At 39.6% G+C, this 25,567-nt stretch overlaps 1 protein-coding gene and 1 long non-coding RNA gene across 8 annotated transcripts in view; one reads left to right on the top strand and one right to left on the bottom strand.

The window, feature by feature from the left end:
• MRPS27 (mitochondrial ribosomal protein S27) overlaps positions 1 to 25,567 on the top strand; it is a 118,187-nt gene that overhangs the window by 49,401 nt on the left and 43,219 nt on the right. The window contains exon 1 of one of the 7 annotated variants that reach the window (XM_081518537.1): positions 6,764 to 6,842. The exons of the other annotated variants lie outside the window; for them this stretch is intronic. Coding sequence (XP_081374663.1) covers positions 6,778 to 6,842 — 65 coding nt within the window. The 5' untranslated portion in view covers positions 6,764 to 6,777. Of the gene's footprint in view, positions 1 to 6,763; positions 6,843 to 25,567 lie in introns of those variants that run through there. 7 annotated transcript variants of the gene reach the window in all.
• Positions 1 to 25,567, bottom strand: part of LOC145516824 (uncharacterized) — a 47,958-nt gene that overhangs the window by 15,791 nt on the left and 6,600 nt on the right. The gene's annotated exons all lie outside the window — the stretch shown is intronic.

The raw sequence follows: 25,567 nt of genomic DNA, 5'->3' as shown, positions 1-25,567 counted from the left end.
TTTTTGTTTATCATCTTAATATGAGAGCCTATAAAATTGAGAGGACAGATACTGTTTTTGCCCTTCTTTTGTAGATAAAGGATGTAAGCCAGAGGAGAAACTTTTCCAAGGTCAGACAGCTAGCGAGTGACAGCAGAGGACCTTGATCCTAAACCTTTGAAGTTCTGAGTCCTCCTCTCAGCCTGGAAGAACACTTATTTCCCATATCACCTAATCTCATAAAAGCATTACTTGTTAGCTCCACAAACATCCAGGCACGTTTAAATTTAAATTAACATGAAATTGTGATGATGTATCTCATTCTCCTGAAAGTACACTCTCATATATCAGGCTCGGTATTCATATCACCTTCCATAGTGGTGCCAAAACACTTGCCTTCCTATTCAGAAACACTCATGAGGTAAAGAGAATAATAGAATCTTCTTAGGGACAGAGGCAAAAGTTGCCCGGTATTTGTTTTGACTTGCTAGTAGATGTGTCTGTAAGCCTCTGGGCTTTTAGAAAACTGAAAGAAAGAATGATTTTTATATTCTGTTATAGTCCAGTGATCAACTGTCATGTTTATGATTCCAAAATTTTATTACATTTTAAGAAGCTTGCTTTTAGATCTTTTTCCAACATAAAAAGAACATTTAACTCTGAATTGAATATAGGTTTGAAAAACAAGTCAGGAAACTCCTGAGGCTAGTTTACATGCCCATGTTAGTTGAGGTTGGAGTCACCATGAAAGTAGTTATTAATGCCTCTGTGTAATTTTTTTTTCCTCTCTCTTTTCTAAGTATTACTTTTCTTTGCAGAGTGTAATCATTTGAGCTCTACTGTTAGATCTTTTTGGCCAAGTGCTTGGTAGTGATTCACATGGTTGACCTGGATATTTATTTGGAGAGCAACATCTGAGTGCTTTTTTTTTAAAGATCTTGATATCTTATTACTGCAATATAGTACAGATTCTTTTTAATTTGTTTTGATATCTGCATCTTTGGCAGCAGTAAATTTTATTTTGACTGCTGACATTTTTGACTTTGGACAAAATGTGCTTCTGGAGAAAAACCAATCTAAGGTGAACTTTTTAAGGATAATGATTCTGTCTTATTTGATTTTTGTATTCCCAGTGCTTACCTGTGCCTGAAACATAGTTGAGCCTCAATAAGTATTTGCTGAATGAAATCCAAAATCAAATTAATGTCATTTAAAACTCTGAACTACAGACACTTTGTCTTCCTCCAAACCCATTGTTTGAGCAAGTAAGGACATATATTTAGGCAATTACAAATAAATTTCATTATGAAACAGAATAGCAGTCTAGGAAAGTGGTGTGGGTTAACAGCCCTGGACTGCAAGTTCTGTGTGGGTCCATCAAAATGATTTTTATGGTCTCATCCTTGTCAGGTTAGCTAGCCTTGCTGACTTCAGTTTTCTTATCTTTAAAGACAGAAAGTCATGTAAAGCAACTGTACTCCAGTAAAAATTAAGGAGTACAAAAAATTTTTTTTAAGTCATGCAGGAATCACTCAGCTCATACATAGAGACGCTTTGGAGACATTAACACATTCTGTAGGTACAAAGGGACACCAGTGTCCAGATGGCTTTCCCTAGAGCTCGGAGCCCTGCTTTGAGAAGGTTTGGGGGCCCTTTTGCCTTAAAATTCAGCATGTTTTCTACTGTGAGGAAAGGTTCATGAACCTGATGGTAACACACAGCACATTTCTGACCCCCTTTTGCTATAGGAGTTCCTTCTCCTGTAGTTGAGTAACATTTTCCTTGTCATTTCTCTGCCTATAGCTAGGAGCTAAGTTGGCAGCTGATACACAGAACATGAGAAGCACATGGTGCCATTTGGGGACTTTGGTTCAGATTCAGGCCACGGGAACTTGCTGTTCAGCTTCTTTACTGGGGTTGGGAGTTGGAGCAGTCGTGTGTATACTCCATCTAGGGGTCCTCGGGGAAGCTGATACTGGAGCAGCTCAGAAAAGGAAGGTGTGGGTCTTCGAAGTAGGAGGAGGCAGCGTTGTGGATATCTAATTTTCTAGCTGCAATGTCTTTTCAACTCTGTGAGAATGATAGGCAGGTCTATGTCCTCTCTCAAATTTTCACTCTCTTGTACTGTTCTTCATGAGGTACTTTTAATACCCTTGCATCTGTAGTTCACTCTTTAACTTCTTCACCAGCGCCTCTTACTTCTCCCTTCACATTCTGTGCCTTCTTCTCTTTGCTCTATGGAATAGCGTCCTAAATCAAGCTCTAACCTGTTTTCTGTTTCTGCTATTTATATTCAAATTTTGTTCATAGCAAACTTTCAAAGAAGAGAAAATATCATTAACAAATTTCAAATTAGAATCCTGCTTTCACTTTAATAGTCTAATCATTAGTTTAAAATAAGATATTTGACCTTAGTTAAATTCATAAATATTATAGTCTACTTGAAGTCATATTCTTAGTTTTTATAACAGAATCAGGCCTCTTTTCCAATTAAGACACTAAATAGTGCTGTGTTTTACAAGTTGTATTCATGGCGCCTTTGATTTTCAATTCCCAGTTGTAAAATAGAGATGTAAACATCATCATTCACTTATTTTATGACTCGATGAAGTGTCTGTCCAAGTAAACTTTATTAAGGTGATAAAACTATGTGACTCATATGTTCTGACAGTCATCAGTAGATCTACTATCATATACTAGATGTGAAGTTAGAAGAGGAATAAAGTGATTACCCAAGCCTTTCTACCCCCTAAGGGTCATTCCTGTTCTTCATGCCACATATTTCAAAAATAGCCCAGACTGTTTAATTTGGTTCCAACCTAATTTTCCAGCCAGATATCACTAATCCCTAACATAAAGCCTGCATTTATGGAATTAACTTTCTTGGCTCATTCAGTTTTGCTTAATGAGTATTAATTTTATTTGATCTGTAAATTGGACCCTGCTCTTGCCCTGGGGATTCAGTTTTAAATGTCTGCCAGATCCCAAGTGTCCAAACTCCATGATGCCATTTCAGATCACTCCAGCTAGCAGTAACCCCTGACTCGCCCACTGGTAGAAGTTGGCTTGCGTCACTCAGGTCACACTGGTCACACGGGACCTAGCTTTGTGATATTATCAAATTGTGAGATTGTCTGCATTTTGAGTAAACCTTGTCTAATAAAATTTGACAATTAACAAAGGACCTTAAAAAGTATTCTACATAATAAAAGTAATAAATGTTCAGTAATTGCCTGTTAAATAAATGAGTATCTGCACCTCTTCTTTCCTGAAATCTTACCACTGTCTTAAGCTGCAAGATGAGAGTCATTTTTTTGCAGTTCTCCCAAAGAAGTACCCTGAGTTTCATTTCTGAGCTCTCCTCACAGTCTGGTTGCTATTCCATCTTATAATTATTTTCTTCTCAAAGCCAACCACCTACCTTGTTTTTGCCATTATCTGACTAACTTCCAGGTCCATCCATGTTGCTGCATGGAATGTTATTTCTTTTTTTGTGGTTAAGTTATATTCAGTTGCGTATATATACCACATCTTCTTTATCCATTCCTCAGTGGGTATATATAGTTTTTTTCCTTGTCTTGGCTGTCGTAAAAATTGCTGCAGTGAACACTGGGGTACATGTATCTTTTCATATTATGGCTTCCTCTGGATGTATGCCCAGGAATGGGATTGCTAGGTCATATGGTAGTTCTGTTTTTAGCTTTTTAAGAAACTTCAGTACTGTTCTTCATAGTGACTGTACCAATTTACAGTCCTACCAGCAGTGTAGGAGGGTTCTCTTTTCTCCACCTCCTCTCCAGTGCTTATTTGTAAACTTTCTGGTGATGGCCATTCCAATCATGTGTGAGGTGATACTTCATTGTAGTTTTGATTTGCATTGCTCTGATAATTGGTGCTGTTGAGCATTGTTTCATGTGCTTTTTGGCCATCTGTATGTCTTCTTTGGAGAAACGTCTGTTTAGATATTCTGTCCTTTTTTTTTTATTGGGTTGTGGTTTTTTTGTTTGTTTGTTTTGTGTTTTTTGTATTGAGCTGCATGAGCTATTTGTATATTTTGGAGCTTAATCCCTGTTGGTCACTTTGTAAATGTCTCCTATTCTGTGGGTTGTCTTTTCATTTTTGTTGGCGTTTTCCTTTGCTGTGCAGAAGGTTTTAAGTTTAATTAGATCCCATTTGTTTATTTTTGTTTTTATGTTTATTATTCTAGACGGATCAAACAGGATATTACTGTGATTTAAGTTAAAAGCTATTTTCCTCTAAGAGTTTTGTAGTGTCCCGCCTCACATTTAGGTCTTTGATCCTTTTGAGTTTATTTTTGTGTATGCTATTAGAGATTGTTCTAGTTTCAGTATGTTATTTGTATCTGTTCAGTTTTCCCAGCACCACTTATTGAAGAGACTGTCTTCTCCATTGTATATTTTTGCTTTCTTGTCATAGATTAATTGGCCACAGGTGTGTGGATTTATTTCTGGGCTTCCTATGCTGTTCCATTGATCTATATTTCTGTTTTTTTGTGCCATTGCCATACTGTTTTCATTACTGTATTTTTGTCATATAGCTGAGGTCAGGGAGTCTGAGTCCTCCAGTTCCATTTTTCTTTCTCAAGATTGCTTTGGGTAGTAAGGGTCTTTAGTGTTTCCATATAAATTTTAAAAGTTTTTGCTCTTTTTCTGTGAAAAATGCCATTGGTAATTTGATAGAGATTGCATTGAATCTGTACATTGTCTTAGGTAGTATCGTCATTTTGACAGATTCTTTCAGTCCAAGAAAATGATATATCTATCCTCCCATCGGGTTTGTGTCATCTTCAGTTTCTTACAGTTTTCAGAGTAAAGGTCTTTTGTCTCATAGGTAGGTTTATTCCTAGGTATTTTATTATTTTTGATGCAATGGTGATTGGGATTGTTTCCTTAATTTCTCTTTCTGATCTTTCATTGTTAGTGTATAGCAATGCAAGTACTTTCTGTGTGTTAATTTTGTATCCTGCAACTTTACCAAATTCACTGATGAGCACTAGTAGTTTTCTGGTAACATCTGTAGGATTTTCTGTGTATAGTATCATGTCGTCTGCAAACAGTGACTGTTTTACTTCTTTTTTTCCACCTTGGATTTCTTTTCTTCTCTGATTGCCTTGGCTAGAACTTTCAAAACTATGTTGAGTAAAAGTGGTGAGCGTAGAGATCATAACAGCAGCTTTCTTTCATGTGCTGAGCACATGATCTTATATTACTAATTGAGCTTCCTTATAAGCTTTTCAATGGATAGTCTTTATTTTCCTCATTTTATAGGTAAGAAAAAGGAAAATCAGAAGAAATTAAGTAGCTTGCCTAAAAACACACAATAGCTGTCAAGGAAGTAGCTGGCAATGAAATCAAACCCAGATCAGAGAGTTGAAGCCTGGCCATTTAACCATTATGCCATTTTCCTCAAATAGAGGTTAGTGAGTATAACGTGCATGAGTATATATGTTTGAACTTGCTGGCCAACGAGTTTATACATATAGCAGGTAACTTACCCCTGGTCCTACCACTGTTGATGTCTGCTCTTGGCAGACATTCCTCTTTTACCGTGGGCTTATTTCAGCTGTCATGACTTCACCTTAGAGTCGTCAATATAGCGATATAATGATCATTGCTGGCAGGCTGAAAATGGCCTACAAATGAAATCTCTGTTATACTTGTCTAAAGGCCATGGTGGAGTGTAGGGTAATGGGTAGTGGTCAGGAAGGAAGTCAGACAAGAACTGTGATTACTATTCCTTGTTTTGCTTTATGGTACAGACATTGCTTTATAGCGGTTGTCTTGATACTGGTAAATACAATATGCGTATCACAGCTACTTCTGCTGAAAGTGTTTCAGTTTTTCCATTCTTACTCTACTCTCAAGATCTAGTACAAAAATGCAATCCGAGCATCTGGAGTACACTAACAGTTTTTTTGGTCTTTTTTTTAACGAGTCTGTACCAGGTGGGTAGTTTTTCAAAGCACAGTTTCTTGATCAGCATTATAATTGCACTAGTGTAGCAACCTTCAGAAACGTGTGAAAGGTGCCACTTTAAATGTAAATACTTCAGTTAATTATTGCAGAAGGTAATATGAAACTTGGCATTTTGTTGCCCTGGAAACGCAGCCCAGCATTCCATGTATATTTTGAACTGCTTAATTACTTGTAACAACATTTTGACTACTTGACTATTAAACTAGATTCTGATACATATTTTATTATGCAGTGATTTTACATTCTGTCAGTGGATATTCATTTTATCTCTGTACTATTTTCAGCACAAAAGAAAAACAGATTTTTAAAAAATGTTTGCAGGTATAAGGAGCAGAAGAAGCCTTCTTCCCTTTCTGATTATATTGGAGTAAACTTTCCTGTCCATGATATACACGTTGTAAGTGAAACCTTGTTTGACTCAGAATACAGCAGCTGAAAAGTTTGTGTTATTATCTTCCGATTGCACGTCTGTAGTTAGAAAGAAGAAATAAAACAGTAGGGGAAACAAAAATCAATACGTGGAAGACTGGATATATTACTTAAGAAATACATGTCTTGGAGAAATGTCTCCTTAGGTCTTCTGCCTCCCCCTTTCTTTTTTTTTTTTTGAGCTATATGAGTTGTTTGTATATTTTGGAAATTAATCCCTTGTCAGTCTTGTTCTCTCCCATTCTGTGGGTTGACTTTTGGTTTTGTTTATGGTTTCATTTGCTATGCGAAAGCTTTTAAGTTTAATAAGGCCCCATTTCTTTTATTTTTGCTTTTATTTCCTTTACTCTCAGAGACAGATCGAATAACTGCTATGATTTATGTCAGGACTTCCCTTGTGGCTCAGCTGGTAAAGAATCCACCTGCAGTGCGGGAGACGTGAGTTCGATCCCTGGGTTGGGAAGATCCCCTGGAGAAGGAATTCTGGCCTGGAGAATTCCGTGGGCTGTGTAGTCCATGGGGTCGCAAAAAGTTGGACACGACTGAGTGACTTTCACTTTCACTTCACTTATGTCAGAGTTAGTTCTGTGTTTTCAGCTAAGATTTTTTATTACTTCCATTTTCACCTCAGGTCTTTGACAGTCATTGAAGTCATGATGATGAAATGATTAATATTCACTAAGATTAAAGAAAGCATGAAATTTGTTGTTTCCCTTTGCTTTTTAAACCTCAAAAAAAACAAGAAAACATGGTAGACTTCTATATATCACACAGTAAACATTAGTGCATTTTAGAACAGCAGGTCCATTCTCTTAGATATATGGGCTTTCCTTGCAGTTTCTCTGGTCAGAGTTCTTGGGTTTTTTGTTTGGTTTTTGCTGTTGCTTTTAACTTTCATTGGAGTACAGTTGATTTACAGTGTTGTGTTAATTTCTGCTGTATAGCAAAGTGAATCAGTTATACATACACATACATCCACTCTTTTTTAGGTTCTTCTCCCATGGAGGTCATTACCGAGTATTGAGTAGAGTTCCCTGTGCTATACTGTAGGGCCTTATTAGTTACTCATTGTGTGTATAGTAGGTCAGAGTTCTCTGATATCATCTCTCTTTGTTGTAGACTTTTGATCTTTAAAGTGCCATGATAGCAGGGACTCTCCAAGTCTTTGACCTTCTTGTAGACCAACTCCTTGGGTGGATAAGCAGTGCATTCTGTGACTCTAGATAATCACAAAATCCCATCTCAGCTGAGACAGGCAATTCTAAAGTGTCTTCTCTTTACCACCAGCACTCCAAATCCACACTGAATAAATCATAACAGTAGTGGAACACTGCTATGTTCGGAGTGTCACAAAAATCTAGTTTTTATTCTTCCCACTATAGCTTGGGATAAAACGAATGCACATGAATCTACCTGGAAGCAGTGAAACTACTATTCATTTGACTCAGTTGATTTGGGATTATGGGTGAAAGCAGCAGGCGTAGTGGTCAGTTCCTCCCTAGCAGCCCATAGTGAGAGAAGAGAAAGACTTATCAGCGTGGGGGTGTGGAGGGGGTGTCTATATTCATTTTTGTGTGGGGAGAATGAAATAGTCTGTTGGTGGACTTTCAACGACAGGGTTATGTTACAGATTCATAGTCTATTTCAACTGTTCAAAATAGTCTAATTTACAGAGCTAGAAACTATGTCAAAAGGAATAAAAGACTTTCCCAAAGGCATATAGTTATTTGTAATGGAGTGTAGTTGTATGAAGATTACATCAAAAATCATTACAATTATAAGTAGAATTGGATAGGAGGTAGAGAATCAAAGCTTTAGATACCTTATGGGATACCTTGTGGGTGATTCTCCTTCCTGTCAATAGGTATATAAATAACACATAGTTGCATATATACTGTATTTATTCTTACATTTATATTTCTTTTGGAAATTATCTTTGGTACTGCCTTTAATCCTAATCTTATCAAGAATGACTACAGCATCTTACAAGAACAGTAATGTCCTCTAATGATCAAAGGATGAATGCAGTAGACTTTAAGAAGTCTTGTGTTTTCATCTTGTTCTTGAGATCTGATACTATACTCAGCATAGAGATGCTGAGTACAGAACTGGTGGACATTATTACGGGAAAATGAACTTTGTAATAGACTGATTATTTTGAAGCTCTCTTAGATAGATGTCTAGAGTCATAGACCATGGCAGAATCCCCTCTCCTTTGTGAGGCTTCTCTCTGAATTGTTTCCACTCCACCTCACCCATATATTTCTGCAGTTCCACCCACTGCAGTGACTTAGCATTGGGACTGCTGGGAGAAGAGAAAGAGAGCAGTACATTAAGGCTCTGCTGCTGCTGCTGCTGCTAAGTCGCGTCAGTCGTGTCCGACTCTGTGCGACCCCATAGATGGCAGCCCACCAGGCTCCCCCGTCCCTGGGATTCTCCAGGCAAGAGTACTGGAGTGGGTTGCCATTTCCTTCTCTCAGTGAATATAATTTACATAATAAAATTGTTAAAGAGCTCTCAGCCAAGTTTACATAATTGGTCCAAGCACACTTTGCTTGTAATGAAGAAGGTGAAAGGACTGGATGGATACTTTGAAGAGCTCCTTTTCAGCTCTCTGCTTTTCTTACAGGATGCCTTGCCGCTGAGTCAGCATGGGCCCTTTCTCCTACCTACCACCCCTCTTAAGTTTTATTTTACTCGTTCTTTTATTTGTACTTTTAGGTATTTACATTTTTGGAATGGCTATAGCTCTGCTTCTTAGCTATAAAATGCATATTATTCCATTTGATAACATTTTCTTATGTGTGAATATATGTATAAACTTATAAGGAAATAAGACACGTAATTCCATAATGCATGGAATGTATCAGATATACATGTCTGTGATACCATTAGATGCATAGAGTCATTGATGGAATATAATAGCAAATGGTGACAATTGTCATTAGTGAATAAGAGTAGAAACGCTGGGATTGACGGGTTTGCCGAACATCTATTTATAATGTCCCATTCCAGAAACAGGAAACAACAGTGGCTTTCATTCAGTACAATTCAGACCAAATGATTGTATCTCTAACTTCTGAAATCACGAGTCAAAGTTTTCTAGCCAAATCCTCCTCCTTCTAGAGGCTTATCTTAATTAGAATAGACCTCCTGTTCTGTGGTTGACAGGCTAACCTGGTGGCTCAGCTGGTAAAAATCCACCTGCAGTGCAGGAGACCCAGGTTCTATCCCTGGATTGGGAAGATCCGTTGGAGAAGGTAACAGCAACCCACTCCAGTATTCTTGCCTGGAGAACTCCATGGACAGAGGAGCCTGGTGGGCTACAATCATTGGGATCACAAAGAGTCTGACACGATGGAGCGACTAACACTTTGACTTTTCTGTTGTTGATACTCAGACTAGAGCATTTAGAAGCTCCCATTATTGATAGAAAATTAATAAGAGACTTTGCCCCTAGAATCACCTAATTATGGTACCAGGCAGTATGCTTAGTTGTCAAGAGCTCTGGAGTCAGACTGTCTGGGTTTAAATTCTGCCCTTGTTTTATGTTAACTGTCTTTCCTTGGGGAAGTTATTTAACCCTTTGATGATCAGCTTCCTCATCTGTAAGATGGGGAAAATATACTTACCTTATATAGAGTTGTTCTAATATATAAATGAAATAGTCTTTAGAAAGTGGTACAGTGACTGGAATAATACAAGAGTTCAAAAAATGTTGGGTACTGATTTTTTTTTTAATTATAATATTTTTTGTTTGGCCACACTGCATGGCTTGTAGGATTTTAGTTCCCTGACCAGGAATTAAACCCAGGGCCTCAGCTATGAGGGTGCAGAGTCCTAACTACAGGACAGCCAGGGAATTCCCCACATCTCCTACTCTTATTTCAGATATATATATATATGTATATTGAATGTATATCAACAAATGTATTCCATTTAGACATGAAAGACAAGCTCTTCTCTATACCAAATCATGCAAATTTCTTTGATTCAGTGAATAAAAGTGATGTTCACATTTCTTGGCAGCAGGTTCTTCACTGAAGAAGAGAGTAGGATAACCAGAAAACAAAAAAATCATTAAAGCGTATCAAACAGCAGTCCTGACTTTTGAATGACCTAAATTCACTAAAGTTGAAATTTTAACTCAACCCTTCAAGTCTTTTTTATTCCTTGAGTTAATACAAAATAAAATTTTCCTAGAGATATGGCTTGTGTGTAATGTCACATCCCATGTGGCCTTTGCACGAAATGAAAAGTTCGGTCATATTTACTAGAGGAAAAGGTGGCATTGTGTGTGATATCATGCTGTAATGCAGATGGTTCTCCACAGTGTGCAAAGGAGGAGACACTTGTTCCCTGTTGTGATATGGTACTGAATTCACTAAACATTGACGTGTTTCTGTTTGTTAGACTGGGCTGCCCCTCCAGGTAAAGCAGTGGGGTCCACACGTAGAGTTTCAGGAAGAGGGGAATGGTGTTTAGCTTTGTGTCTCTAAAGATAAGTTTGAAGATGGTTATCGTATTTCCCAGGAAGTGAGACTGTGATGTGATGTATGTTCTCAGTTTCCCAGGCTTTCTGCAGACGTGCTACAGGACATTGCCACAGAAGTTCCTTGATGCTCTGCTGAGCTTCAGCCTAGGTCAGATACTGTTTATGTTGGTTTCACAATCTTGTGGGCTCCAGTCCTCAAGACCCTTCTTGACCCTTTTGTTATTGTTTAGTCGCTAAGTCCTATCCATCTCTTTGTACACTGTGGAGCATGCCAGGCTCCTCGGTCCTCCACTATCCCCCAGAGTTTGTTTAGATTCATGTCCACTGAGTCAGTGATGCTATACAACCATTTCATCCTCTGCCACCCTCTTCTCCTTTGGTCTTCAGTCTTTCCCAGCATCAGGGTCTTTTCCAGTGAGTCAGCTCTTAACATCAGGTGACCAAAGTATTGGCGCTTCAGCTTCAGCATCAGTCCTTCCAATAAATATTCAGGGTTGATTTCCTTTAGGATTGACTGGTTTGATCCCTTTGCTGTACAAGGGACTCTCAGGAGTCTTCTCCAGCACCACAAGATATAGGTAAAATGTTTTATTTTTTAAAAAATCAGAGCAGACAAGGTACAGTGAATATGGCTGAAGTTTTATGCTTTAAGAACTTACTGCAGTGTTATGTAACGTACTACTCTAAGTAGGAACTTCCCAAGCTTGATTAACCTATGTTTCATTGCTGAAAGTAATCCTGAATAATGTTAACATGTGATTATCCTTTCTCCCCCCAGGAAAAAAAAGGTAATATTTAGGGATTGTGTCTTAACACTACTGTTAACCCTTAGCGTACCATCCATGTACGAGTCTTAATATGTGTGCACAAATGTTTTCAATAAAATGGTTTAGGTTGAGCAGATGTAGTACTGTGATTTCTTTTTGGCCTTTGTTGAAGGATATTAGAGTTTAAAGAGTTATTAAGAAACTATTTTAGCCTTTTGTTTCATAATTTGTTGAAAATCAGAAAGGTTAAGTATCTTACTCAAGATGTTTGTTTCCTTCTTTTTTAAACAGAGGGTATTACTGATGAAAAATACTTGAATGCTCTAAGTACATTTTCTTTATCATCATTACTTTTAGGTTATATAATCTATTGCCAGCCACAGAAAGCTCAAACAGCCTATAGAAGTCTTCTGATAAAACGTGACAGATTGAACACATGTGCTTAACCCTACTCCCTACCAAAACCTCCACAAATATGACAATAAAGGGTAAAAAAGACAAAAACCTACAAAATAAAGAGAACGAGAGAGGAGGCAACAGCAACCAAATTTTAAAAGCTAGAAAACAGATGAACAGAAGATAAGGTACTTCTTAGCGGAAAGAGAAAGCTACAACTTAAACTGGCAGAAGAAATCCAAAAGCAAGGCAGTGTGTGCCAGAGGACACTAGAAAGACTCATAAATAAAAAGCAGCAGGTACTTCCTAAAGAAGAGATGTGGACGGAACCAAGACAGGTGGATTGACTAGAGGTTTTCCTAAGAAGCAGTGAAATGCCCAGATTGTTTCTCTCAGTCCCTAGCGAAAGATTGATGGTTTTCTTTCTGGAGAGTTGAGGCAGAAAGACTCTGGACTTGAGGATACAAGGCTTATTTTGCCTCTCAGAGAGGAGACTGGAGGAGTCCTCTCTGAGAGAACTGACCAATATAAGAGAAAAGACCTATGCATTCCTTGGGGAGGCCCCTCAAGAAAATAACGCTGCCAGGCTACCCTCCCAAAAACATGAGATTGGAAGATGAGAACCTGTTTTCCTCATTCCTACATTTCTGCTCTGCCAAGTTAAAATTTAGTGCTCAGAGTGACACTTCTGTTTTTTAAGTAGGCTCTTCATGCAAAGCTGACGACATCTGATGCTTAACAACAACCAGCAGTCTGTTTCAGACACTATAGGAAAAACCACATGTGTTGGGTTTATTACAAGCTCTTAGGCAAGATATTTATCCTCGTAGTTCCGAGTTCCTACTTTGTAGAAAGGAAAAAATGTATAAAGGACTTAGGATAATGCCTAGAACATGCTACGTGTTCAGTACCTTTTAATGAATAACACTGTTGTTCATTATCATCTTCTCATCATCCATCTCAGTAATAGTTAAAGATTTTGCACAGACTGATCCAGGAAAAGGAAGTGTCTCTTCAGTGTGAGTCATTTAAAAACAAAAAGTGAATACTAAAAAAACAAAGTGCTTTAGTATGTTGTAGCCTTTTATAAGCATTCATTCCTAGAAATAAAGTTAATATAGTATAGATATTGCTAATAAATCAGACTTTTCCTAAGGTTGTATGGGATTATGGGAAAGTCCTAGAAATGATCAAATTCTGTGGTTACTATAACAGCAGCTTACCCCATCTTTCTAATTTTTGAGCTTAACACAGGATTCTAAAACACAGTTAATAGTAGCTAGTTGTATGCACAATTTTTTTATTCCAGTGTGAGAGAAACTATTGTGTATTTGCTTTTTCCAGATAGTCCATTAACTCAGTGACCCTTGACTATCATGTGTCTGTTGTCAGCCGCCTTGTCTGGGTTGTCTGAAAGGACTGGTGGTGCCATTGGGTTAGGGCCAGAATGGGAGCTTTCAGTCTTTTACCCCGTGGGGTGACCAAAAGAGGGTTCGTGGCTGCTTGGGGGCTAGATTGTGGGCAGAGGTTTCAGGTTAGGCAGTTGCTCAGTGGCAAATGCATTGCCTTGTTGCCCTTTTCCTTACTTCCTAGATTTAGATAGATGTCATATCCTACGTAAATACTGTTTCCTTCCTCTGGGATTCTACCCCACGCACAGATCTTGGCACTTGTGAGTGTTTCAGTGTATCTTCAGTAGGTGTCCATGCTGCTTAGTTGTTGATGCCAGCCACAGGCTGCTGGGCACCGAATGGACAGGGGACTCAGAGCATAAACTCTACTGTGCTGTAACCCTGCGTCGCCAAGCTCATGAGAACCCGTCCAAGGTTGGAGAGCTCTGATGAGGTAGATTAACTCCTCATTAGGTCACCCCAGATTCCCTTCTTTCTGCCTGGACATTTTTCTGTCATAATTAAGATCAGATACGCTGCTACTAGTCATTGGACTGAGTGGCACACCCTGTTCTGGTTGGCTTTGAGCCTTTGGGATTGGAAAAGCCTCTCTGTTCTCCCCCCTGGTTCGCCTTTCAGCTCCTCCTCTGAGACTGTGTCTAGAGAAGTGAGGGGTCAGGGACCCTTCCCCGCTTACTGAGACAGCCCTTCCTCCTCTCTTCCATCCCTGTTGGCTAGCGGCAGTTGGGTATTTGCTTCACACTTGTCCAGCACCGTGCAAGTTATGTCCTGTGTGGAGGGAACTAGTCCTAAGAGCTCACATTTAACTCAGTGGCACTCGGCAGGTACCTGCTGTCGGTCACCCTGTCCAGGTTGTCTGAAAACGCTGTTTCAGCCATTGCACTAAGCGGTTCACAGGCCTTGTCTCTTCAGTCCTCATTTCAGACAGGCGTTGTTTCACCTGAAGTGGGTACAACTTTTGTTCATGTTTTACAAATTAGAATCCTGAAGTTTTAGAGTTTGTTTTCTGGGGTTGTAACACAGGAATGGGGTCTGTCTGCTGCCTAATCTTGTCTCTTCACTACTTCTCTGCGACCAAAGGCCAGTCTGCGTCAGGAAGGACACATTTAAGGCACTGAGTAAGCAGCACTAGACAGAATGCCTTCAAGTGCTGTATCAGGCACTTGTTGTTCAGTTGCTAATTCATGTTGGACTCTTTACAACCCTATAGACTGCAGCACGCCAGGCTTCCTTGTCCTTCACTATCTCCCAGAGCTTGCTCAATTTCATGTCCGTTTAGTTGGTGATGCCCTCAAACCATCTCGTCCTCTGTTGTTCCCTTCTCCTCCTGCCTTCAGTCTTTCCCAGCATCAAGATCTTTTCCAGTGAGTCAGTTCTTCACACCAGGTGGCCAAAGTATTGGAGCTTCAACTTCAGCATCAGTCCTTCCAGTGAATATTCAGAACTGATTTCCTTTAGGACTGACTGGTTGGATCTCCTTGCAGTCCAAGGGAGTCTCAAGAGTTTTCTCCACCACAATTAGAAAGCTCCAATTCTTCGGCGCTCAGCCTTTTTTATGGTCCAATTCTCACATCCGTACATGGCTGCTGGAAAAACCGTAACTTTAACTGTGTAGACCTTTGTCGGCAAAGTAATGTCTCTGCTTTTTAATATGCTGTCTAGGTTTGTTGTAGCTTTTCTTCCAAGGAGCAAGCATCTTTTAATTACATGACTGCAGTCACTATCTGCAATGATTTTGGAGCCCAAGAGAATAAAATTGGTCACTATTCCCACGTTTTCCCATCTATTTGCCATGACTTGATGGGACTGGAGGCTGTGAGCTTAGTTTTTTGAATGTTGAATTTTAAGCCAACTTTTTCACTCTTTGACCCTCATCAAGAGGCTCTTTAGTTCTTCTTCACTTTATGGCATTATAGTGGTATTATCTGCATATCTGAGATTGTTGATATTTCTCCCAGCAATCTTGATTCCAGCTTGTGATTGATCCAGCCTAGCATTTTGCAAGATGTATTCTGCATATAAGTTAGATAAGCAGGATGACAATATATAACCTTGTTGTACTTCTTTCCCAAGTTTGAACCAGTCAGTTGTTCCATGCAGGGTTCTAACTGTTACTTCTTTACCCACATACCAGTTTCTCAGGAGACAGGTAAGGTGGTCTGGTATTCCCATCTCTTGAAGAATTTTCCACAGTTTGTTGTGATCCACACAGTCAAAGGCTTTAGCATAGTCAGTGAAGCAGAAGTAGATGTTTTTCTGGAATTCCCTTAATATTTCTATGATCCAACGAATGTTGGCATTTTGATCTCTGGTTCCTCTGCCTTTTCTAAATCCAGCTTGTACATGTGGAAGTTCTTGGTTTACATACTGCTGAAGCCTAGCCTGAAGGATTTTGAGCATAACCTGCTATATAAAGTAGACTATGACAAAAATAATTCTTGCTTGTGTGCATATTTCTACTCTGCTTGGTTCCAAAAAGGATTAAAAGTTGTCAAAGTACTTAACCCAATTATCCTTTGATTTTCATAGTAAACCAGTGATAAAGGCATTATCACCTCTATTTTACAAATGACAAAACTGACTCTTAGTGAATCAGGGCTGGGCTCCAGTCAAATGCAGAGAGCAGTCACCTACCTTGTCAGGGATTTTTCCCGGTGGCATTGCTGATTAGTTTCCACAGTAAAGTGGTATCTGAGCCTCTCTCACATCCCAGATAACAGAAATTTTATTGTTTCTGTCCCTACCCTTCTGCTCCCGGAATACCACACATACTACTGTGGCTTGACTGAGTTCTCTATCAGACAGGCCCTTGAATACAGAGTTGAAAGCCATATGTACCCTAAAGTACTCAGCACAGGGCACACCCCTATTAATAAAGGTATAAAAGCATGCCTTAGAATGATGTCCACCAACTTTCCTCCTCTGGAAAGTGGAAGGAGGAACGTATAACTTTATATCTGTAATATTTTATTTTTTAAATATATCCAAAGAAAACAAAAAAGACTATTGGGAAGAGGAGAGAAACACTGAATTTACTTTTCTATTGAGAGCTGATTTTCATAAAATTGAGTACCATGTGTTATGAAATAATCATTGTTATGTAAATGAGGGGTTGTATTATGATGCTTATAAATTACCTTTCTATGCTTGTTTTAGATGTTCACAAGATACTTGGTTTTGATAATCCCAGTCTAACCTCACTGAAGGCAAGAAGTCTCTTTGCTTATCTTTGTCACTCAGTGCCCAGCCTAGCATCCCGATTCTTTGTAGTCTGGTGAATGATCATATGCAGAAGACAGCATTTTTGCCTGCACTACATGCCCTATTCTGTTGGAATAAGTAATTCTATATAGGTTCAGAAGCGAAACTATTCTCCTTAGTTTAACACTCAGCTTTTCCTTACTTATTCCCTTTAAAAAAAAAAAAAATTTTTTTTTTTTAACTAGCTCTGTTGCTTTTTTTGCCTAAAGTTAGTGAAAGAAAAACTGTGCCTGTTCACTGAAGGCTGCATGCACTGTAGCAGCTTTGTCCCCGTGGATGTCACCTACAGCTGCTGCAGGTGATTTGCATTTGATGTGCACTCAGTGTTCTTGCCTGGAGAATCCCAGGGACGGGGGAGCCTGGTGGGCTGTCATCTATGGGGTCGCACAGAGTCGGACAAGGCTGAAGCGACTTAGCAGCAGCAGCAGCAGCAGCAGCAGCATAAACGACAGGCTCCCGCCTCTTCCAGCTCACTGTAATTGCTCAGCAGATGAGCTAATGACGTTTAGGAAGCTAGGAAGCAAAGATATTTTCATAGGTTGTTTCCCTCTCCTGTCCCACAAAGCACAGCCACGATCTGACACATGATCAGTGGACCCAGCCCTTTTTAGGTTGCGGGAATCTGTGGCTCACAGTGGCAAACAATAGAGACTTCTGCGGTGATATTTTGCCTCCCTGGTGTTCAAACTTCTCCAGTTAAGCCTGTCTGGAATCTATTTAACTGTTACCCATCAAAGCCTTTTTTTTTTAATAAGTAGGGGAGTGAGTGGAACCAGAGGAAAGACTGTGTCTTTGCCAAAATGCTCTCTCCTCTCATGACTCATCCTTAGAGAAGCAGAGGGACTTTGGAAAGCTGTCTGCAGTTGCATTGAGACAGCTCTCTCCTGGCACTTTCAGTTGTTTTAAAAAATTTTCTCAGGCAGTAAAAGATGTTGTTCACATTGTTCATTCCCTCCTTGTGGACCAGCATAAGAGCTTTTGTTTAATTGCAGCGTGGTGGTTGTATGGATGGTTTGTTTTTGGAGTTTTACCAAGGAATTAGCTTCTCCCTGTTCAAAATTGGAAATCGTTCTTATGATTGTTATCTTGTTGCATTTGGTCATTCTTATATACTAAGAATTTTCTTAGTATATTGTGTTCATACAATTTCAAATATTCCATTATTTAAAAGTTTGGTTTTATATATGGGAGTGCTAGCTTGAGCTAAATAGAGGAGATGCTTATTAAATGCAGTCATTCTGATTTTTATTGTTTGGCAGCACAAGAAAGAAGGGACGCCTTTATTCTTTTACCTTCATTTATCAATAAGGGTGTTTTAGTAATTGGTAAATTAAGGCTTCCAGAAAACAGTTGGACTAACAAATCTAAACCTCTATTTTCAAGTTTCTTGGGGTTTTTTTTTGCTGCAGAAAGTGATTGTGTCCTTTTATGTTTCCAGAAACTGGCAAATAATTTCTTAATATCCCTGCAACCACTCCCAAATCACTCCCCCTTTTTTGAAGAGAAAAACTATATCTACTTTAAGAATTGCCACTTAACAGGGGTTTGAGACCCAAAATAAGTTATGGCGGTGAACTATTTGTATGTTTATGATGCTTAGCAATAATTTAAGGAGTAAAAGGAAGTAGCAATATACAAAAACAATTTGTGATTTATAGGAAAGTTACTTTGAATGGCTGACTCTTAGATATAAATTGAATACGATGAAGTATTCATTTGAGTAAAAAAAATCCTTGAGGAAAAAAATTTCAGTGCTGAAATTTTTATTATCCTACTGTCAGGCGAGTGTATGCTCCTCGGTTCTGTCTCATCACAACAAAAATTTGAAGTGACGGACATTTAAGCCCTCGGCGTATCACAGCTCTCGGGTCTTGGACGGACCGTGTTATAGCTCTCAGGTCTCGAACAGACCATGTTATAGCTCTTAGACAAATCAGTGTTACAGCTCCGTGTTACAGCTCTATTTTATTTAGAAAATAGCAGGAGAATCCATCCTCCAGGCATGAGGGCATGCCGACCCCAAGATGCGAACCAGCACATGGGAGAAAGAGAGAGAGCGAGAGAGTCCTTTGGCTCCTCTTTTTATGTTTTTTCCTCCCCCTGGGCCTGCCCTATGTGAATTGGGCTAGCCAGGAGTGCTCTTTGTTCTACCTGAGGTCCTCACTCCAGTCCTCGGACCTTCCTTTGACGTTCCTGTGTTCTATTTTCGCCTGCTTTTCCCTTCCTTGTCTTTTAGCCACTGCCATTTCTGGACTCCTGTTTCCTGTTCTAACTACCTAACACTACAAAACTTAATCTCCAGTTAAAATCTAGTTTTAAGGACCTTGACTTTAATTTAGTGATTGCATCCTTTCATCTTGAAATTTTAGATGCCAGTTTGCAAGGTCTGCTGTCCCCATAATAGTCTGTGTACACTGCCCAAGCTGAGTGAAGTGATATTTACCTGCAGGGGAATGAAGCTAGTGGAGTAGAGTAGAATTAGATGTGGGCTGAGTGGTAGCTTGCATCTTTGAGTCTCTGTTCACTTATTTGTATCACTGCCGTTTCTCCAGTTAATAGAGATGGGTAAATGTATGATGTTTTAATAAGTGGATTGGGCTTATTCTCCAGTCATTAAATCTGAGAGCCGGAAGGAGTTTCAGGGTCTGGCTGGGTTGAGTTCCGGTGTATTTTGCTTGGCCCATACAGTTTTCAAAAACAGTACAACTAGGAGGCTACTTTGCTTGATAATAATACAAGCAGTTTTATACCTGTTGTCTCACACGATTCTTCATGGACTTATATTGATAGTAACTGACTAGCCCCTGCAGACGTTTGAGTTCATGCATGATCCAGATAATCCTGTCTCTTCATCTCACAGTTGTAAGAACTGAAACCCCAAGGATCAAGTGACTTGACAAAGTTAGACAGCTGGTTCGGGGCAGTTCCAGAACTGTTTCACAGCCTGAATGTTTTATTTTTTTAGCAGGTTAGAGACCTTTGTCGCACTGCAGAGATGTTTCTGAAAGATGTCTTACAAATAAGAGAATTGAAAGGCAGTGGTGGAATAAGTAAGTAAACAGCCTAGTTTATAGAACTTGAGTTATCTGGCTTATCTTGGGAAAATCATTTCATCCCATTGGACATCGAGATTCCTCATCTATAAAGTAGAGAAATTAGACTAGATTCACATTACACAGTACAGGACTTGATAAGTAGTGACTTTCTCAATAAATAATTCAGTGAACAGGGGATATTGAAGGTCCCTAGATTCTCTAATTCTATATGAACTTTTCTTCCTTCCCCATCCCAAATTTACTTGGCCTAGATGGCTTTCATAGTCTCTTCTAATCTTGAGAGGAGTCTGTTTTTTATTTAGGATGTGTGTGTGTGTGTGTTGGGAAGGTCTTTGAGCCTGTGTACTCCTGTTTTGGTGTGTGTGTGTATGTTTATGTGTGTTGGGAAGGCCTTTGAGCCTGTGTATTCCTGTTTTGGGCTTCCCTGTTGGCTCAGTGGTAAAGAATCCACCTGCCATGCAGGAGACATGGGTTCAATCTGGGTCAGGAAGATCCCCTGGAGAAAGAAATGGCAATACACTCTAGAATTCTTGCCCGGGAAATCCCATGGACAGAGGAGCCTGGCGGGCTACAGTCCACCAGGTCATAGAGTTGGACACGACTTAGCAATTAAACTCACACTCACACACTCTCTCTCCCTCATTCTCCTTCTTTCTCTCTCTCTCCTGTTTTTGGTTTCAATCTCCCATCAGTTTGTCTCTTCCCTGAACTTATTGCAGGGAGACAGCAGGGGGCAGAAGTGAGGAGTAGGTGGCTTTCCAGAATGACCACATTTCATTCCACTTCTCTGCCATCTCTGATCTCCTCCTGCCTTGAATAAAAAGGCAGTATTTCCTCCTGGGTTCTTCTGTTTATAGGAGGGATAATACTTCGAAACCAGTGGTGGATTATTGTTTCAAATATAAATATTTCTCATGAGTTTCAACATGCATTAATGTTATTTATATAGTCTTAGAGGCCTAGTCACTATTGCTAAATCATCAAACACCTACTGTTGTCAAACACACAAAAAGAGAAAACTTGTCCTCTGCCTTTGCTTAAAAGTTTAATATTGAAGTCAGTAGAGCTACAGAAATAGAAACTAGCTATGAACTTGCATTGTACAGCTGGAAGGAAATCCAGTCTTACCTTTTCCTATAAACAGAATCTTTTGAGATTCAACTTTTCCATGTGTTGGAGAATCAAAATGTTTAAAACACTGAGATGCTTTTCTTCTTTATTAAAAAAAAAAAAATATATATATATATATGATTCTTAAGATACCCTGATTAGTGCTGAGCTTCTCTTCCATCAAAAATATCCCAAAAGAGATCCATAATCCCACACACAAAAAGATGTGTAAATCTGCTCCACATCAGCTTAGCTCTTCTCTGCTTTTATGCTGGTGTGCACCGTCCGCTGGGCCAGGCCTCTCTGCCTGCTCACTTCTTTTGTGGCAGACTTAATCCTGACAACTTCACGAAGCCTAGAATACTCCAGAAATTCTAAACTCCACATTTTGTTTGTTTTCCTCCTTTTGCTTCTGCACCTCCCTCTCCCTCAGAACTCTTCAGATACACAGCCTATCCCTGGTTAATTAATATATGTGATTTTCCTGTCTTTAGTGATCGTATTATTCACGATTTTGCAGAAGTTATGTCTGAAGTTCCTAGCCAGAACTTTAGAAGACATCAGGAAATGTTGACATCTTTTTAAAACGGGCTCATAGATTTCCTACTGAAAACCAAAAATACTTGCCTTATCTCTCCCCAACTCAAGCCAGTTCCCACAACTCTCTGTGTGTTCATAAACAGGACTGGATCCAAAATCCAACTTTTCTCAGCTTCCTGCTGTTCTGAGAAAAAGGCCCTCTGCCTTTAGCTTCACCTTGCACTCCACCGTCTCAGGCATGAAGCTAATTTGTGTGTCCAGCTTGCAAGTGGCTGGAGAAGCCCAACCAGGCACTTCTGGATGCAGTTTCACTGACAGGTCAGTTGTTGGCCACAAAGACGGACATTGAATGCTTTTAGGACCATCACCAGGAGGGCACATCAGCAACCACCGTGAATACTTTTTTCTTTTCCAGTTCTCCCTGCAAATAATCCTCACCTATTATCCATATTCATCACCTTTTGGAGGCTGATAGAAACAGTAGGCTTCAGACAAAGAGCAGTTGGCTTCATCTGACTGGCTCCTGTGCTTTGTAAACCATGAGAGAAAGAGCAGCAAAGCATAGTCAGGCTATAGGTTTTCTCTTTCTGTATCTGAAAGGGCTTCCCTCGTGACCCAGTCAGTAAAGAATCTGCCTGCCATGTGGGAGACCCGGCTTCGATCCCTGGGTTGGGAAGATCCCCTGGAGGAGGACATGGCAACCCACTCCAGTATTCTTGCCTGGAAGATCCCCATGGACAGAGGAGCCTGACAGGCTGCAGTCCATGGGGTTGCAAAGAGTCAGACTGAGTGACTAAGCACATCAGAAAGGAAGAGATGTCATCTTTAAGATTGTTTGAAACTAGAGGAAACTGGGTGGACCAGCAGGGATAAAATACAAATCATCTGGTACAGTGTAGCTACTTGCTAAATATTTACTTGGTGAATGAAAAATAGGTCTTTTATATTGAGTGATGTCACTCTGGCTAAGCAACAGCGAGATCAGAGAGAAGACAGAATAATTTGGGGATATAGGTTCTATTTGTCCTTGCATAGATGCGGAAAATAGAGTATTTCTCCTAGAGTAGTTTCTCAGTGTAAAGTGTTATTTCATTATTATTGGGTGAAATACAGGTGACCTTGTTTTTAAGCTCTGCGTCTGACAAATTTAGCCTTCAGCTTTGATATCTAACAAGTCCCTCTGTTATCCATCTTCACTTTTAGAAAGTGTTATTGTGCTACATTTATTTAGCACTAATTTTATGCCTGTGTTATTCTCTACCAAAAATCCATTTACTTTTTAGAATGGCAAGCAGAGATATCAGATGTCTAATGGCTGTGTATAGGACTCAGAGGAAACTACTTGTAAACTGAGTTTTAATTTTTTCAAATTCTGTTTTGGAAATTGGCAGAATGTAAATTAAAAACTAACGGAGATTGCTTTTCCTCATAAAATTAATAACTCTAGGGTCAGAAATTAATAACTCTTGAAGAAATATCTATCTAAAATTTGCCTAAATTAACCTAATATCTATCTAAATTTGCCTAAATTTGCCTAAATTAAACAAACCCCAAAGAAGCTGACTCTAAGCGAGGCATTAAGAATTTTTGGGGGTAATAAAACTGTTCTTACAATGTGACCGTGGTGGTGGTTATGCAACTGGATGCGTTTGTCAAAAGTCACAAATTCACTGAAAAGTGCGAATTTTACTGTTTGTATGTTATAGCTCTATAAACCTGTTTCTTAAAAAAGAAAAAAGTGTTAAAACTTCAAAAAAAAAAAAAAGGCATTTTTATCTGCCTCAGAGGTAGATAATAAATTCATTGAAAATGTATAAGTCCCAACTGATTAAACATTTGCCAGGGGAATGTTTTGGAGAGGATTCTTGCTCTTGATGCATCACTTCATGCACAATCAGGACATTTTTTGAAAGTTAAAATTGCCTGAAGTTCCCCTATAAAAGTAGGAATCTGGAATCTCAAGCAAGAAAGAAGCTTTAATCTAGAATATGGATGTCTCTATTATCAATTCCTATATTAGACTCCTCTATTAGCCTTGCATACATTTGACAAAGATATCAGTTCAGTTCAGTTCAGTCGCTCAGTCGTGTCCGACTCTCTGCGACCCCGTGAACTGCAGCACGCCAGGCCTCTCTGGCCATCACCAACTCCCGGAGTCTACCCAAACCCATGTTCATCGAGTCGGTGATGCCATCCAACCATCTCATCCTCTGTCGTCCCCTTCTCCTCCTGCCCCCAATCCTACCCAGCATTAGGGTCTTTTCCAATGAGTCAACCCTTCGCATGAGGTGGCCAAAGTATTGGAGCTTCAGCTTCAACATCAGACCTTCCAATGAACACCCAGGATTGATCTCCTTTAGGATGGATTGGTTGGATCTCCTTGCAGTCCAAGGGACTCTAAAGAGTCTTCTCCAACACCACAGTTCAAAAGCATCAATTCTGCGGCGCTCAGCTTTCTTCACCGTCCAACTCTCACATCCATACATGACCACTGGAAAAACCATAGCCTTGACTAGACGGACTTTTGTTGGCAAAGTAATGTCTCTGCTTTTAAACATGCTATCTAGGTTGGCCATAACCTTCCTTCCAAGGAGTAAGCGTCTTTTAATTTCATGGCTGCAGTCACCATCAGCAGTGATTCTGGAGCCCAAAAAAGTAAAGTCTGACACTGTTTCCACTGTTTCCCCATCTATTTCCCATGGAGTGATGGGACCAGATGCCATGATCTTAGTTTTCTGAACGTTGAGCTTTAACCCAACTTTTTCACTCTCCTCCTTCACCTTCATCAAGAGACTCTTTAGTTCTTCTTCACTTTCTGCCATAAAGGTGGTGTCATCCGCATATCTGAGGTTATTGATATTTCTCCCGGCAATCTTGATTCCAGCTTGTGTTTCTTCCAGCCCAGCGTTTCTCATGATGTACTCTGCATATAAGTTAAATAAACAGGGTGACAATATACAGCCTTGACATACTCCTTTGCCTATTTGGAACCAGTCTGTTGTTCCATGTCCAGTTCTAACTGTTGCTTCCTGACCTGCATACAGGTTTCTCAAGACACAGGTCAGATGGTCTGGTATTCCCATCTCTTTCAGAATTTTCCACAGTTTATTGTGATCCACACAGTCAAAGGCTTTGGCATAGTCAATAAAGCAGAAATAGATGTTTTTCTGGAACTCTCTTGCTTTTTCGATGATCCAGCGGATATTGGCAATTTGATCTCTGGTTCCTCTGCCTTTTCTAAAACCAGCTTGAACATCTGGAAGTTCACGGTTCACGTATTGCTGAAGCCTGGCTTGGAGAATTTTGAGCATTACTTTACTAGCGTATGAGATGAGTGCAATTGTGCGGTAGTTTGAGCATTCTTTGGCATTGCCTTTCTTTGGGATTGGAACAAAAACTGACCTTTTCCAGCCCTGTGGCCACTGCTGAGTTTTCCAAATTTGCTGGCATATCGAGTGCAGCACTTTCACAGCATCACCTTTGAGGATTTGAAATAGCTCAACTGGAATTCCATCACTTCCACTAGCTTTGTTCGTAGTGACGCTTTCTAAGGCCCACTTGACTTCACATTCCAGGATGTCTGGCTCTAGGTGAGTGATCACACCATCGTGATTATCTGGGTCGTGAAGATCTTTTTTGTACAGTTCTTCTGTGTATTCTTGCCACCTCTTCTTAATATCTTCTGCTTCTGTTAGGTCCATACCATTTCTGTCCTTTATCGAGCCTATCTTTGCATGAAATGTTCCTTTGGTATCTCTAATTTTCTTGAAGAGGTCTCTAGTCTTTCCCAATCTGTTGTTTTCCTCTATTTGTTTGCACTGATCGCTGAGGAAGGCTTTCTTATCTCTCCTTGCTATTCTTTGGAACTCTGCATTCAGATGAGAATATCTTTCCTTTTCTCCTTTGCTTTTCGCTTCTCTTCTCTTCCCAGCTATCTGTAAGGCCTCCTCAGACAGCCATTTTGCTTTTTTGCATTTCTTTTCCATGGGGATTGTCTTGATCCCTGTCTCCTGTACAATGTCACGAACCTCTGTCCATAGTTCATCAGGCACTCTGTCTATCAGGTCTAGTCCCTTAAATCTATTTGTCACTTCCACTGTATACTCATAAGTGATTTGATCTAGGT

Source organism: Giraffa tippelskirchi, chromosome 8, assembly GCF_054371585.1.
Source record: "Giraffa tippelskirchi isolate mGirTip1 chromosome 8, T2T-mGirTip1v1.2.pri, whole genome shotgun sequence".
Lineage (NCBI taxonomy): Eukaryota > Metazoa > Chordata > Mammalia > Artiodactyla > Giraffidae > Giraffa > Giraffa tippelskirchi.
The sequence above is the reverse complement of the archived record's forward strand: the minus strand, read 5'-3'. Positions and strand labels throughout refer to the sequence as shown.